The sequence below is a fragment of the Scylla paramamosain genome, chromosome 11 (assembly GCF_035594125.1).
Source record: "Scylla paramamosain isolate STU-SP2022 chromosome 11, ASM3559412v1, whole genome shotgun sequence".
Lineage (NCBI taxonomy): Eukaryota > Metazoa > Arthropoda > Malacostraca > Decapoda > Portunidae > Scylla > Scylla paramamosain.
Genome location: NC_087161.1, coordinates 26748570 through 26764289, shown reverse-complemented (window position 1 = coordinate 26764289; position 15720 = coordinate 26748570). Strand labels below are relative to the sequence as shown.

Below are 15720 nucleotides of genomic sequence, written 5' to 3'. Positions count from 1 at the left end.
CTTTGGAAGTTAAGTAGTCAAAGAATTTCTTATAATCAGAGGAGTTAGGTGAGAGGTATACAGCACAGATAAATTTAGTATGAGAGTGACTCTGTAGTCGTAGCCAGATGGTGGAAAACTCGGAAGATTCAAGAGCGTGGGCACGAGAGCAGGTTAAGTCATTGCGCACATAAACGCAGCATCCAGCTTTGGATCGAAAATGAGGATAGAGAAAGTAGGAGGGAACAGAAAAGGAGGTACTGTCAGTTGCCTCAGACACCTGAGTTTCAGTGAGGAAAAGAAGATGAGGTTTAGAAGAGGAGAGGTGGTGTTCTACAGATTGAAAATTAGATCTTAGACCGCGAATGTTGCAGAAGTTAATGAAGAAAAAGTTGAGGAAGGTGTCAAGACACTTAGGGTCGTCGACAGAAAGGCAGTCCGACCTTGGGACATTTATGGTCCCCTCCCCTGATGGGGACTCTGAGGCTGGTGTAGGAGTCGCCATGATGATTTTAAAATTTTTGAGTGAAGGGTGTGTGTGTTATTAGGTGCTTGTAGTTTTGTGTGGAGGAAGAGAGTTGTCCTTAGAGGGCAGGCTGTGACTGCCCCTTTGTGTTGTGAGACACAAAGGGAAACGTTCAGTGAGATCACAGCTGGGTTTAATGATAAGTTCACAGCACCCTCTGAACAGTGCTTTGGACCTCACTGGGAGTAATTATCGTTTCGGCAGGTGTCTACTGCTTCCTCCTTACACGGGGGAGATGAAAAGGTCATGCAATCATTTATCATTGGAACTTGAGTCTTGTAATGCTAACATTTCATAAGAATGAAATGTGCAAGGTGGATGTAAAAATCCCTAAATCTTTTGTTATTGCTATTATTTATTTATTTTTTTTTTTACTTTTTCTTCAATTAGATTTTTAGTTTAGTGTTGTTTTACATTTCAGTATTAAGTAGATATTAAGTGTGCCCAAAAAGCTTGTGCTTCATAATGGGCTGTTTGTCTTTCAATTAATTGTACCTTAAGCTTATATATGTATTACAGACAAACATAATAAAGTGTTTAAAGTGTTTAAAGTGTGTTTAAAGTGTTTAAAACAGAAGCATGCAAAAGTACTCTGTACTTGCACACCTCAGGAAAGATGAATGTGGTCATCAGCATGGGTGCATTATAGAAGGGAGAAAGAAATTCTGGATATAAATGGGCTTAACTTGAATTGGAAGGCTATCATCACTCTGGGAGGGCAAGTGTAGTATTACATATGAGGCAATTATTTTTTGGAGTTTAAACAGGTAATATTGATGACCAGAAATTGTTATTCAGGATAAGATAATTTCTTAAGGCTGCTTAGTAATTGAGAATCAGTAAGGGTAATGTAGATTTTGCAAGCAAAGCTTTCAGTGGTTATAATAATTATTGTTGTAAGACGCAAACTTTAAAATATTGTAATACGAATTTGTAGGTTTTCTTTTTGTGATACGATTATTCTGCAAGCACCCTCGAACTAGATAAAAAAAATATGTAACTGCAGGTGGTGACAATAATTAGAAAAAAAAAAACATAATTAATAAATATACTGAGAAAAAGTTTTAGGCTCGTGCACGTGGTATTGGTTTCCTTCATGCGCACTGATGTAAGGCAGCCTCTGATTGGCTGAGGCGGGGGAGCTTGAACCAATGGGAGAGCTACGTACAACTGGCCACCCTCACATGACAGCTGATCGACCCGCGGCTGAGGAAGAGGTGAGCCACTGCTCTTATCTTCTGTTATTCCCGTGATTTGTGGGTCTAGGAAGAGAAAGACACCAAGATAATACTCTGTGGTGGGATAGTATTATAGTGAGTGACTGTTGTGGTGACTAGAGAACGTGAAGTGGTTAAGTTGCGTCGTATGTAGTGCTGTGTCTGTTTGCTATGGGTGATGTACCTATCTTTATTTACTGATATCTACTTGTTGTGTTGGGTAGAGAAGGAGAATGCACCAGGATAGCACCTTGTAGTGGGATAGTATTATAGTGAGGGGACTATTGTGGTGGTTTGTGGACGTGTGGAGGTTAAATACGTTATCTATGGTGGCGTACAAGATTGAGTTATATTACTTTGACACGTAGTAATATAAAAAAATAAATATTAACTGGGGAATAAAGGGGCTAGAGATATCAGAGGACGGGACATTCAGGTCAGGAACATTACAATTGGGATAGTATGGTATATCTGTGCATGGTTTTTACGAGACATTGTGATACTTGTACATAGATTAATATTTCATGTAGAATGCTAATTTCTTTGTGTATTGCACAAAACTACGTATCAGGAAATGAAATGGAGCGTATGTGTTGGAAGGTGTGCAAAGCAAAAGGGATGGTATCTGTAAAAAAAAAAAAAAAAAAAAGTTTGCAGGTTGGATTGAATTCTATCTCTGTAAAATTCCTGTTTTCCGTCAGAATCAAGATGTTGGACAGCCTCTTCAACATTGACAATGGGTACCTGGAGGGTCTGGTTCGAGGTTTCAAGAATGGCATCCTGAAGCAGACGGACTACTTGAACCTGGTGCAGTGCGAGTCTCTGGATGGTAAGACTGGGCAGGGTCGGGCTGCAACACAACACGTTAAATTGTGGTGTGAAATTTTCACTGTGACCTGCCTCTGCATATTTTTCTTGTGACACACATTGTTTCATAAACAATTATAAAGTAAAGGTGTTGTGAGGAAATGATCGCAGAAGAAATGTATGTGTTTTAAACATTCATTTATGCAAAGAAAATATATGGAAGAATAGATGGGGAAGGATTGTGAAGTGTTTTGTGATTGCACATAATAGAGCATGAGTTTCAGTAGCAAGCAGCTTAGATTTGCTGTTTAAGTATGGTAGCTGCATTGATATGGGATATTTTCTTGGCTATATGATGAAAGATGTCTGAGTCTGTTGAAGGTTTGCTCCTTGCAGAAAGCTCTTTTTGTCTCCCTGTCCAAATACTCCCTCCTTGTTCAGTCTCTCCTCTTTGACTAGCACTGTTTTACTTCAATCTTCCATTCCAAGTGGTTCCTATCGTTTCACTCCCAATTTCTTTATCAACTCTTCAGTCATCTTCCTGTGATATAATTTGAAATCCTGGGAAAACACTTCTTTTCTTTGTGCAGATCTGAAGCTCCACCTCCAGAGTACTGACTATGGAAACTTCCTGGCCAATGAAGCTTCTCCCCTTCAAGTGTCCGTCATTGATGACAAGCTGAGGGACAAGCTTGTAGCTGAGTTCCAACACATGAGGAACCATGCTGTGGAGCCGTTGGCTACCTTCCTTGACTATATCACTTATGGGTGTGTACTTGAGAGAAGAGAGATTGGTTTGTCTCCTCTGACCTACCTTTTTCACTTCTGTATCTGTTTAGGATCACTCATTACTGCAGGATCTTACCAAGTGGTGCCTATAGTCATTACATACAAACCACAGGTATTCTATTATTGTGTGCTGACCTTTCAGTTTTGTATTACAGGTACATGATTGACAACATTGTGCTGCTGATCACAGGTGCTCTTCACCAGCGGCCCATTTCTGAGCTGATGCCCAAGTGCCATCCCTTGGGCACCTTTGAGCAGATTGAAGCCATCAATGTGGCCTCCACCAGCTCTGAGCTGTACAATGCTGTGTTGGTGGACACTCCTTTGGGTGTGTGTGTTTTTTTTTTATATAAGATAGTCTCTTGGGTGTATGTAAGCCTGATTCAGAGGGCCTGCATAGTTTTAGATGACACCCATACACAACGGAGATCACTTTAAATGTACCTTGTACATTTAAATGTAACATTCATACTTGGCATAGTCTTGAGGGTGACTTGGGGTAACAGTATTTATGTGAGGATAACATGAATTCTGTTGAGGCCTTTTGTAGTGCACTAAAATACATTAAAAATTAACTTTTTCTTCTGTATTCCTTTCTAGCTGATTTCTTTGGTGAGTGTATCAGTGAGCAGGACTTGGATGAGATGAACATCGAGATCATCCGTAACACACTGTACAAAGCTTACTTGGAGAGCTTCTATGACTACTGCAAGAACTTGGGAGGGACCACTGCCCAGGTTATGTGTGAGATTCTTGCTGTGAGTATCTGTCTTGTGTGGCTGTCATTGCAAGAAACAAATTTAAATGTTTGCAAATTATTTCATACAACTTGATTATGCCTATTTCCCACTCATCTGGCTGGGTCCATCTTCATGAGTATTCTACTGCAAACAAAGTTGAAGACCAAAATTTATGTAGTGAGAGGGAATACTGTCAATATAGATACTGAGAGCAAGGATGTTTTTGGTTCATTTGAAACCAGTGAATCTTGGATCATGAATCATAAAATACTTCTTAAGTGTAATCACAATACTTGTCATTAATATTGTTACTGATGCCTATCTCCATTTTATGTTTATATTTTTTTTTGTCCAGTTTGAGGCTGACCGCAGAGCCTTCATCATTACCCTGAACAGCTTTGGCACAGAGCTCACCAATGAGGACCGTAAGAAGCTCTATCCTCAGTGTGGCAAGCTGAATCCTGATGGTCTGGCTGCTCTTGCTCGAGCGGATGATGCTGAGAATGTGAAGCAGGTGGCAGAGTTCTATACGGTGAGGCTTCAGTTAAGCACATGCACACAAACACACACATAATTGATTTTATCATCTTTGCATCTTTCTATTAATTTGTTCAGTGTGGTATAGCTTGTAAAAAAATAATAGAAATATCTCAAGATTCATATGAATTAATAGTTACTTAGAAATATCTTGTATCTAATAAGCACTATAAGCACTCAATACCATCTCATTATCCACAATGATAGTTATTCCAACCCTCTTTTCCTCTCTTCAGGAATACCGTGCACTGTTTGAGGGAGCTGGCAATAATCCTGGGGAAAAGACTCTTGAGGACAAGTTCTTTGAGCATGAAGTGAGGCTCAATGTTAATGCTTTCCTCCACCAGTTCCACTTTGGAGTATTCTATGCCTACCTTAGACTCAAGGAGCAGGAATGCCGCAACATTGTTTGGATTGCAGAGTGTATTGCACAGAAGCATCGTGCAAAGATTGACAACTACATCCCTATTATGTAGAGAGCAGCTGGTATGTTGGGGTGAATGGTACAGAGTTTAGTGGATATATTGAAAAGAACAAGTGGTATATATAGATATATAAATATATAACTAAAATGTATAGATGTCATGTCTTTGTTATATAGAGTTTATAGATATTTGTGGAAAAGAGGGAATGGGTCTTTGTTGTATGTGTGTGAGACAGAGAGAGAGAGAGAGAGAGAGAGAGAGAGAGCCCAGTGTTGATAGGGATTGAAGAAGTTGGCTGAAAGAATGTTTGGAAAAAACTTATTAGGCAGTTATTTATATTACATTTTCTTTCTGTATCAGCAGTGTTGTTATAACTTAGAGATTTTAACCTTATTCCTGGAAGAAAAAACTGTAACCAAGCAGAATTTGACAAGAAAAAAACTGGGTAAACTTGACTCTTAATCTTTGCAGTGGCTAGATACGACTGTTCTCTCTCTCTCTCTCTCTCTTTCTCAATTGAGGACTATGTTACATTCAGTTTCTTTTCATCATAGATATGACAAACATTCCATTATCTAAAGATATTTCAGATTATTCTAGCTCTTGTAAATTTCATCCCCAAAGGTTCTTACTGAAAAGTGTACATATATTTAGAGTGAGAGTAATGTTGTGTGAGGATGTGTTAATCTGACATCAGAGGACTTTGAAGTATTATGACAGTAGTAGTGGTAGTACTGTTCAGTCATGTGCACAGTTGAAGACTACCATAATTCCAAGTACATATGTTTGCAATGTTTGATCAAGTAATGAAATATGATGTAGAATATTAAAAGTTGCAAAGGTAAGAATTTTTTTGTGTTAAACTAATCTGGCAATGATTTAAACTCTTGTAATTTTTTTTTTGCACTTTGTTCATATGTACATAACTATATTATATTTAATTTCAATGTCATTGTATTATTTTCACTGCATATTTACTTTCCCATTTTAGGAATAGTATTTCATATTAAAAGGATATTACATATTTTTACTTATTGAATAAAAAATAAGTTTTGCTGCTATGTAACTTACATCATATCTTTAATAATACACTTTATTTCAGATTGCACAAAATGTCACTATGTACATATTAATTCTGGGAGTGTTTTGTGTGGGAGTTCATATTATATGAAAACTGATATAAGAGAAAAAATCAGATTCATTCGTAAATTGTAGGGGTAGCTAAGTTAGTAGTAGGGAGAACAGTTTGGTTGTACATTTTATGGCCAGGCTGGAAGGATACTGCCACTGTATTCCTCACACACTGTAAAAGAACTATAAGGGACAGATTGAGAGGATTAGGAAATCTATTTTATTTATATAATGAAGCAAACCTGAAATCCTTCTTAGGAGCGATCTCAGCCTGGTGCATGGATAGAAAACTAGATCAGTGAGGGTGAATAGATATTACATGAAACATAATCTTCAAATATGTTCACTTTAGGGCACAACAACAAATACATGTATGTACTAAAAGTAAGTGAAGTTTGTAGCTCACTTATGACAAACTACTGAAATTTGAAATCTTCAATGTATGTCTGCTTTCAACACTCATGTATCCTACTCATCAGAAAAAAGATATTATTGTACTTTCTTGATTACATTCATACACTTCTTCTCTTAATGGTAAAAACCACCTTTCTAATGTCTACTGTATTAAGTAAAAATATTGAATGGTTATGAAAAACCGTAAGTACTTATTGCCCAAAATGGTATATCTAATGTATAATAGTGACATGGAAACGGGTTGTGTATGTCCGATTACAGCGTATTCCTCCACCTGGACTGAAGTGTTTAAAGGATATGCTGCAGATGTGATATAATTGGTCTGTTAAATCATGCAAGTTAATGGGAGAATTATATGCTTTATGTGTGGCTGTTTGATGTTTTAGTGGGCAAACTAATTGGTAACAGCAAAGAGTATACTGGAAGGGAAAACTAACTGCATGAAATGGCACCATCTGTGAGTTCTTTTCCTCCTGGTTAGGTTTGGTCTTCACTCTGTATGTGTGTGTGTGTGTGTGTACAGTGAAATACAAGAAACTAATTTTCTGTGTACCTTTCCCTAATTTATAAAAAGGTTGTAATTATGAAATATATGTACGTATTATATAACTTCATGGTCAATAAAGAGCAAGATGCTGCAGCCTGTTTTGACAAACCATTAAAAAAAAAATTAATTAATTAATCAATAGATTTAAAACTCCAAAAACAAAATACAATTATTAATATACACCATAATGAATGACAACTGTGTTCATATTCGCACATAAACTTGTAATGCTTGTAAATTTTTGCATCACACACACTCATTCCAATTGCTTGCCTCACTCATGAAAACTCTTGGAGATAAGATGGGTTTAAATTTAGTATCAGGGAACGTTTGATATTTGAGTGGGTGTATGGGTTTCAGGAAGATGGGTCAGTGCAGGTGTGTGGATGTGACTTGTTTCAGTTAGCTCCCTTGTGAAGACATGAGCCTGGTACATAGACAGATGAAACTCAAATGAATCTTTAAAAATCTATCCAATCTCTGCAATGAAAACTAAAAAGAAAAAATGATTTACCATATCTTTCAGTTTCAACATGCTCTCAGGTAGAAACTACAGCAACTTTGTTACCTTTTAGAGGATCTTAAGAGATAAATACACTTATTCTAAGAAACAAACATTCCATTTTGAACATATGTGAGCTGTATACTCATGACATTTATGAACACATGACTGAAAAACATTTCATTAATATTTTGTTTATGTCTGACTTACTCTTTATCTTCATTTTCATCCACTGAAATTTAAGACAATAAAAGATTCTCCTTCATAGATCACTGCTTAGATATCTTCTTCATACAAGCATCACTTGGCCTGGCCAGCTCTTTTCTTCAGCAGGAGGCGAACCAAAGCATGGTGTTTGAGATTCAAAGTCATGTCATATTTCATCAGCCAATGAACATGATTCTGCACCCACCGTAGTTCAGCACCACATGGACTCTTCCTGCCTTGATACTTCACTCTTGTATTTACAAGTGGTGTGGACAACTTGTACCAACCAGCTTTCTTCTTAGCTTCCCTTCGCCTTTCCATCTCTCGAAACTTTGGAGACAGAAGCCTGTATGTCCTCTTTACAACCTCTCGCCACTTCTCACACTCTAATTTGAAAGCTCTATGGAAGACTCGCACTAGATAACTGTGATGGTCCCATTTTTGTAGAAGGGTGCTAAGGTTATCATAGATGAGTTTCAGTGGTCCCCAAGATGTGAGATGTCCTTCAGACTCTGTTAGAGCTACTGGTTCCCACAGAGACTCTTCCTTCTCATGCATTTTCCTGTTATCTCTCTTCTTTTTTTCTGCAGTATGAGCCTTTTTCTTATGATCAGCTATTTCTGCATTATCAGAACCCTGCTTCATGTAACCAGCAAGGGTCATTGCATCACTGTCAGAGCCATCACTCAGGGCAGAATGGGGTTCTTTCTCATCACTTATTCCTGAGGCACGACCTTCATCACTTGAAGTGTCATAACTTATGATGTCACTTGAAGAGTCACCAAACTCATTAAAACTGTGAGGTACCCTACCCCTGGTTGTTGATACCAGGGCTTTCTTTTTTTTATTAGAATCACAACTTGTTGAATTAACATCAGAATCATCCCCTCCATTGTGCACAGCGTCTTGACCACTGTCACTTTTATCATTTGAAGTTATGGAATAACCCTCACTTTCGTTAGTTTCTACAGCATGACTGCCTGGATCCTTATTGTGACTGATTCTCTCACCACTGCTTGGTGTTGCAGTCTCATCTTCACTACTTCCTTCAAAAATCTGTTTGATCTCATCATCATGAATATTACTGAGAAATGAGTTACTGCCATTGCCACATTGCTGGGAGACCACATGCCTTTTGTGACCACTACTGCCTCCACTGTGTACTGTCTTGTATCCTTCATAGTCTCTTTCCAGAACCATATCACTGTCATTTCTCCTAACAAAGAACCTGTCACCTCCCTTTTCACCAATGATGGCTGTGTCACCATTTTCACTTTCACCACTGGGACCTGTTTTATCTAGACTTTCACCATCAATGGCCCTGTCAAAGGGTATGTCACTTTGGCCATCAATAATTCTGTGACCTTTACTTTTATAACCAACACTGCCACCTTCACTTTCCCTGTAATCACTAAAGGCACTGTTACTTCCATCATAGTGGATTGCAGCTACAGTGCCAGTTGTGTGGTGGTCAGGTACAGCATTAGTCATGTGGTGCTCAGGTACAGGTATAGCACTAGTTGTGTGGTGCCCTGGTGGTGTGCTAGTTCTGTGCCCCAGTGGTGTGCTAGTTCTGTGATGCCCCGGTGATGTGCTAGTTCTGTGGTGCCTAGATGTGGAGCCAGTTGGTCTGTGGTGCCTTGATGTATTGTGAGTTTTGTGGTGCCTTGTTGTAGTGTCATGTGGTGTGTGGTGTCTTGATGCAGTGTGAGTTTTGTGGTGCCTTGTAGTGCCAGGTGGTCTGTGTTTTCTTGCTGTAGTGTGAGTTCTCTGGTGTCTTGCTGTAGTGTGAATTGTGTTGTGGCTTGATGATGTGTGATTTCTTTTGTGGCTTGCTGTAGTGTGAGTTCTGTTGTGGCTTGATGTAGTGCCAGGTGATCTATGTTTCCTTGATGTAGTGTGGGTTCTGTGGTGCCTGGATACATTGTGAGTGCTGTGATGTGTTGAAGAAGTACTAGTTCTTTGGTGTCTAGATGTAGTGTCAGTTCTGTTGTGCCTTGTAGTGCTAGATGACTTGTGGTGCCTTGGTGTTGTGCCAGTTCTGTAGTGCCTTGAAGAAGTAACAGTTTTGCAGTACCTTGAAGAAGTAACAGTTCTGTGGTACCTTGAAGAGATAATAATTCTGCGGTGCCTTGAAGAAATAACAGTTCTGCGGTGCTTTGAAGAAGTCACAGTTGTGTGGTGTCTTGATATAGTGCTAGTTCTTTCATGCCTTGATGAAGTCACAGTTCTGTGGTGTCTTGATGTAGTGGCAGTTCTGTGATGACCTGATCTAGTGCCAGTTCTATGGTGTCTTGGTACAGTGCCAGTTCTGTAGTTCCTTGGTACAGTGCCAGTTCTGTGATGCCTTGGTACAGTGCCAGTTCTATGGTGCCTTGGTACAGTGCCAGTTCTGTGATGCCTTGGTACACTGCCAGTTCTGTGATGCCTTGGTACAGTGTCAGTTCTGTGGTGATGTACATTACTTCTCACATGCTGCTGGCTAGTTTTCTTCCCATGTTGAGATAGAGATCTCTTTCCTTTGTTTCCACATTTCTTATCTTTGTGGTGCAGTGCTGTGTCAGGAGGGTGTCCAGAAGTAGCTGGTGCTTCAGGCTGCTTACTTGGAATAGATCCCACCCCATCATCTGACCATCTAGGAGAAACATCAAAGTGGTCCCCAGAATTTACAGGATTGGCTGCAGAAATTTGATCAGAGAAGCTAAATGACATTCTTTTACTGTTCTCCAATACTTCCAATATTTCCCTCCTGTTCTTCCTAATCATTTTCAGGAGGAAACTCCTGAAGAGATAATAACCACGCATGTCACAAAACTCTTTGATGGCAATCTTCAGGGCAAGATCATAGGCATGAATGCTCAGAACGTATGCAAATATATCAAGACAAAACCGAAAGTCATTAAAGTTTGTTGGTAGCTGCCTGAGAATAGTGACACCAGCCAGGTGGTTGCTGGAAACATGGTACTGTTTGGCCTCCAACTGACTCTGGAAGACTGCCTGTTGTTGCTCCTTCAGCTGCTCAACCTGAGCCTCTTCATACTGAGGGGACAGAATTGAGTGAGAGCCAAAAACACTAACTCATCACATTTAGGTAATAAGTAAGCATTGGATGCATGTACTCTGAACACAATGTGGCTACTTGAGCACTGAAGGGACACAACAAAAATAATAACAAAACTACAAGGAAGCACAAGAGGAACAAGAAAGCCATTTGTTGAATTAAAGCAAAGTAAAAAGAAAGGAAAAATAAGAGAGAGAGAGAGAGAGAGAGAGAGAGAGAGAGAGAGAGAGAGAGAGAGAGAGAGAGAGAGAGAGAGAGAGAGAGAGAGAGAGAGAGAGAGAGAGAGAGAGAGAGAGAGAGAGAGAGAGAGAGAGAGAGAGAGAGAGAGAGAGAGAGAGAGAGAGAGAGAGAGAGAGAGAGAGAATTACAAGAAACTCAAATATCTCAAAGCTACAGAATTTTGATCCTCACACATCAACTAAGAAGATCATGTAAATAAGATGCTACAGCTGCTACTATCATGATCATCCCACCTACCAAACGTTCAAGGAGAGCCTCTCTGTCATCAGTGAAGAGCTCCATGGGAGTGATGGAGTCAAGATGGTGCAAGTGGTGGCGGTAAGAGTTAAGTTCTTCTGTCAACTGCTCCACCAACTGGCTCCTGGTCTTTGCTGCAATGACAGCCTGCCTCAAATATGAGTAATCTGGGTACCAATGACGTCCATAGGGCCCCATGTCTGATGGTGCAATGTACTGCATCTGGCCAGAAGGGAACAATCAATGACAGACTGGTCATGGTTATACTTAGCCATGGTGTTGTGTGACAGATCCTTAAGATATGATGGTTATGAAATGATGGTGACAGTAATATCACATATGTCAGAATTTTGGCATTAAGTAAAGGTTAAAGGAAGTAACTGAAGTACATGTGGCTGTCTGACTCACTCCTTGCTCCCTGACCAACTTGGATGCCTCAGTGGTCACTTGGTGAGGGAGGCAACCCTGCTGATGCCACCCGACATGTCCATCCTCATACCTTTCCTGTGGGTTGAGGAGAGAGAGAGAGAGAGAGAGAGAGAGAGAGAGAGAGAGAGAGAGAGAGAGAGAGAGAGAGAGAGAGAGAGAGAGAGAGAGAGAGAGAGAGAGAGAGAGAGAGAGAGAGAGAGAGAGAGAGAGAGAGAGAGAGAGAGAGAGAGAGAGAGAGAGAGAGAGAGAGAGAGAGAGAGAGAGAGATGTAGATGGGGAGAAAGTTTTGGGTATACCAGTACTGATCCTTGAGATTCTCAAATACTGATGTTTAATAAATTCATTGTACATACATGACTTTGATCTTCTACATACACCCAAGTTGACATTCAGACAATGTACTAAAATAGTCTCCTTAAGGTACTTCATCATTCTGTCTTTCAAAATCCTCTTATAGATTCTTACAGCACTTGCTTGTGTTACTAGTCTGTATATCTAGCAGTCTCCCCAGTCACCCAACAGTCACACCACTTCCCTTCAAACATCTGAATAGGTATTAGGAAACAGAAAATGGTTCAGGTATTACAACGACCTTTGCACTCACTTCTCTTGACTTCCCATGGTATCACCTTACAAGTCGAATACCATGCAAGGTGAGTTGATGCTTTGAATGGACTTTAATTTTCTTTTATTGGCCTGAATAGTAAACAAAAGATCTATTACACGTAATTCATCAGGAAGCAGACAGTGAGCAATGCCATTTACCACCGTAAGCTAATCTACTGTAATGTTATATAAACCTGATACATACAAACACACCTCTCCACACTGTGACACTCTTCCACCATCAGACCCTCACACCCTCACCTTCCAGAATTCATCCAGGTCACCACATCTGTACATCATCTCCTCAGGGTCACTGCTGAAGCCATGATGAACAAGCTCTTCCACTGCCTCATCCACACTACAGCCCTCCACCTGCAGCTCCCCTCTCTTTACACACTCAATAAAACGAAGCTGTGGAGGGAAGAAAACAGATGAGGTAAGAGAGAGAGAGAGAGAGAGAGAGAGAGAGAGAGAGAGAGAGAGAGAGAGAGAGAGAGAGAGAGAGAGAGAGAGAGAGAGAGAGAGAGAGAGAGAGAGATTTTGCCTTTATTTCAGCACAAAAACACAATTAGGTAAAAATACACACCATGTCCTCCCTGGCTGTGACTCTTGCCTGCAGGGCGATGCGCTGGCCCTTAAGCACCTCAGAGTAGCGTGCCTCCTGTAGCTCCTTTGAACACGGCAGCAGCTCTCGGCAGTACTCCAACTTCTCATCTTCCTCCATCTGTGGGAGAGATGGAGCAAGTGAGTGAAGGGGTGGGGCAAGGGATAGGGAACATCTAATACCTGATATTAATAGGAACACTGACAAAATATTTTGTTAACATGAACACAGGACAATGCACTAGCACACAAAATACAGCCTTATAATGCAAAAAATTACCATCATAATGCCTAAGAACTAAACAGTACTGTGTATATATAAAGAACATTAATTTTATATGTAGGGGTGACAAGGTGAAGGCTGAAGTCTTGCAAGGCAGTCACATTGCAGCTCATAGGATTATAAAAAAAAAAACATTACAGTGATTGGCATGTGAAATTTCATTATACTGATTTGTGTTCTCCTTATATGAATACCTTAATTTCTTTGAGAGAGAGAGAGAGAGAGAGAGAGAGAGAGAGAGAGAGAGAGAGAGAGAGAGAGAGAGAGAGAGAGAGAGAGAGAGAGAGAGAGAGAGAGAGAGAGAGAGAGAGAGAGAATTTTATAGTTGCTAATTTACAATTCATTCAATTAGTAATAAGACTATTCACCTTATAGTGAGAGGCATCGACAGTGAGGAGATAAGTGGAGTCGGTGTGAGTGGTGACGGCCCTGAGAGGAGGCTGAGGCATCACTATTTCATCAGGAGCTACAGTGTGTACACCTGCAATGATATCAAACAGTAAAGCAAGGTACATCTCATCTTAGTTGGGAGCTGGGAGACAAAGACTAAAGCTTCATCATTTTATAAGATGCCACAGTGTACATGCCTGCAATGCTACCACACACACACACACACACACACACACACACACAAAAGATAATTTGTACCTCTAAGGAGTACTTTAGAGTAAATTTGGGAGGCATAAATCAACCTTTATTCTTCGACACATTTGTCTGTCTTCTTAACTGGTCTCAACCATGGAACATGTATGGAAGAGAAAAGAAAAATCTGGGTTACCACGTTTCATCTCAAAGTTTCACACGTTCATTTCCTGATCCATCAGTAAGACCAAGGGTCAAACCTTGGTCATGTCCACCTCCCTTATCTATAATAGATTAATTTATCTGTGTCTCGTAATGAAGAACACAGTTCTTCATGTAATCATTATATTTATCTCCTTATTATCTGAATGTATATGACCATGCCTATCATAATATGTCTCCAGCAATTGGACACCCAGCCCTGGAGGAGGAGGGAGAGATGAAATATGACATTCTTTCCCTTCCTCTGGAGGGTCACGAACAAGCAGAGTACTCACAGTGTGGCGTGAACACTTGCAGCATGTGGTAGCGGTGGACAGGGAGAGCTTCATGTGGGTGTCGTTGCTGCTGCAGGACTATGCAAGTTAACTCTGCTGCCTGCATCCCTTCACTGGGTATCTCCAAGGTAATGTTGGTGGCTCCATGGTAGTCTTGCAAGGTGGCGGTCATCAAAGGACGTGGAGTAAAGATACCTCTGTCCTGTGGGTCCAGGAGCTTGAGTAAGGGCGGAGGGTTTTGCCTGATGGTGGCAGCTGTGGCCGCGCGTATAGAAGGCACAGATGAATGAGCCTCAGCTTTATTCAACCTGAATTGCTCTATTTGCTGACTTACAACCTTTTTACGCCTCAAGTGAAGCTTCATGCGTTGCCTGTACTTCATCTGAAGCCAGGCAGTGCGCCTTTGAATGCCATCTTGTCTTAGTCCTGGTAGGCCACGATACACTGGACAAGGAACATCCCTGCGGCCCTTAATATTGGCAGTACTTGGTTTCTGCACTGCACAAACATATATAGGGCTGCCATTCTCCTCGTCTACTTCCGGCCATAATGGAGGAGAGTCAGGAGTTATGTGTCGGAAGGGTCTTGGGTACTGGGAAATGTAGTCCTCGACACCTCTGGGCTAGCAGATGAAATGGAAAGACAGTGAGGCAAGACTTATCTCTTCAACCTTGGCAAAGCATTAGTACCTAACTTCTGCACTCAACTACTATCCTCGTCTCAATCAACTAGTGTGTGGTCAGGTGCTGGTATTCTAGACTACAGCGTGGCTTTACTACACAGCAGCTAGAAAACTGTGACATTTTCCTTAAACTCTTGTTTGGCCCTACGAGAAAAGAATTACTGTTGATGTGTTGGTGAGGTTGGTGATGTGTGCCATGGCGGCAGACACGTGGCGGCCTCGTCAAGAACACACTAGTAGAGTGACAAGACCAAGGACAGATGGCAAGCAATTTCTTGTGTAATTGTGAGAGATAAGTAAAAAAAAAAAAAAAAAAAATGAAAGCTGTTTTTGTGAATGTGGAAAAAAAAAAAAAGAAAAATGGCATGAATAAGGTGTGTGTGTGTGTTTGTCGAATTGTGTGTGTAAATAATAACGAAAAAAAAGTATGATAATGTTAATTTTCTGAATATGAAAAAAAAAAATACTGAAAAAAAATGTGAGAAGTGAATGATAATTTCTAGCGTAAATGTGGAAAAAGGAATAGAAAATGCCATACCATAAGAAAAACGTAAATGAAACAAACCAATCCAAACAGAAAGCAGAAAAATAAAAAAAAGTTTAGTGTACTACTTAAATGTACTTATTTACAAACGTGAGAAATAAAAAAAAAAAAAGATGGCAGCTCTTAATCTTTCGT

At 40.2% G+C, this 15720-nt stretch overlaps 2 protein-coding genes across 8 annotated transcripts; one reads left to right on the top strand and one right to left on the bottom strand.

The window, feature by feature from the left end:
- Window positions 1-1574: 1574 nt before the first annotated feature.
- On the top strand, window positions 1575-7203 carry LOC135105140 (V-type proton ATPase subunit d 1-like). 2 transcript variants are annotated; one of them, XM_064013188.1, is made up of 7 exons: window positions 1575-1722; window positions 2424-2551; window positions 3120-3297; window positions 3474-3646; window positions 3919-4076; window positions 4414-4590; window positions 4832-7203. In XM_064013188.1, exons 2-7 carry the CDS (start codon window positions 2431-2433, stop codon window positions 5069-5071), a joined length of 1047 nt encoding a protein of 348 aa, XP_063869258.1. In that variant the 5' UTR covers window positions 1575-1722; window positions 2424-2430; the 3' UTR covers window positions 5072-7203. The 2 variants fall into 2 exon arrangements, with proteins under 2 accessions (XP_063869258.1, XP_063869259.1); XM_064013189.1 differs by having other exon boundaries at window positions 1698-1818.
- On the bottom strand, window positions 6873-15391 carry LOC135105139 (filaggrin-like). Of its 6 annotated transcripts, none has more exons than XM_064013183.1 (8): window positions 15204-15391; window positions 14360-14981; window positions 13649-13761; window positions 12981-13118; window positions 12656-12805; window positions 11768-11863; window positions 11360-11581; window positions 6873-10860 (listed from the first exon to the last, which is right to left on the bottom strand). In XM_064013183.1, the coding sequence occupies exons 1-8, from the start codon at window positions 15237-15239 to the stop codon at window positions 7915-7917; spliced, it is 4323 nt and encodes a 1440-aa protein (XP_063869253.1). In that variant the 5' UTR covers window positions 15240-15391; the 3' UTR covers window positions 6873-7914. The 6 variants fall into 6 exon arrangements, with proteins under 6 accessions (XP_063869253.1, XP_063869252.1, XP_063869251.1 ...); XM_064013182.1 differs by having other exon boundaries at window positions 11360-11575; window positions 15190-15386; XM_064013181.1 differs by having other exon boundaries at window positions 15190-15385.
- Window positions 15392-15720: the final 329 nt, after the last annotated feature.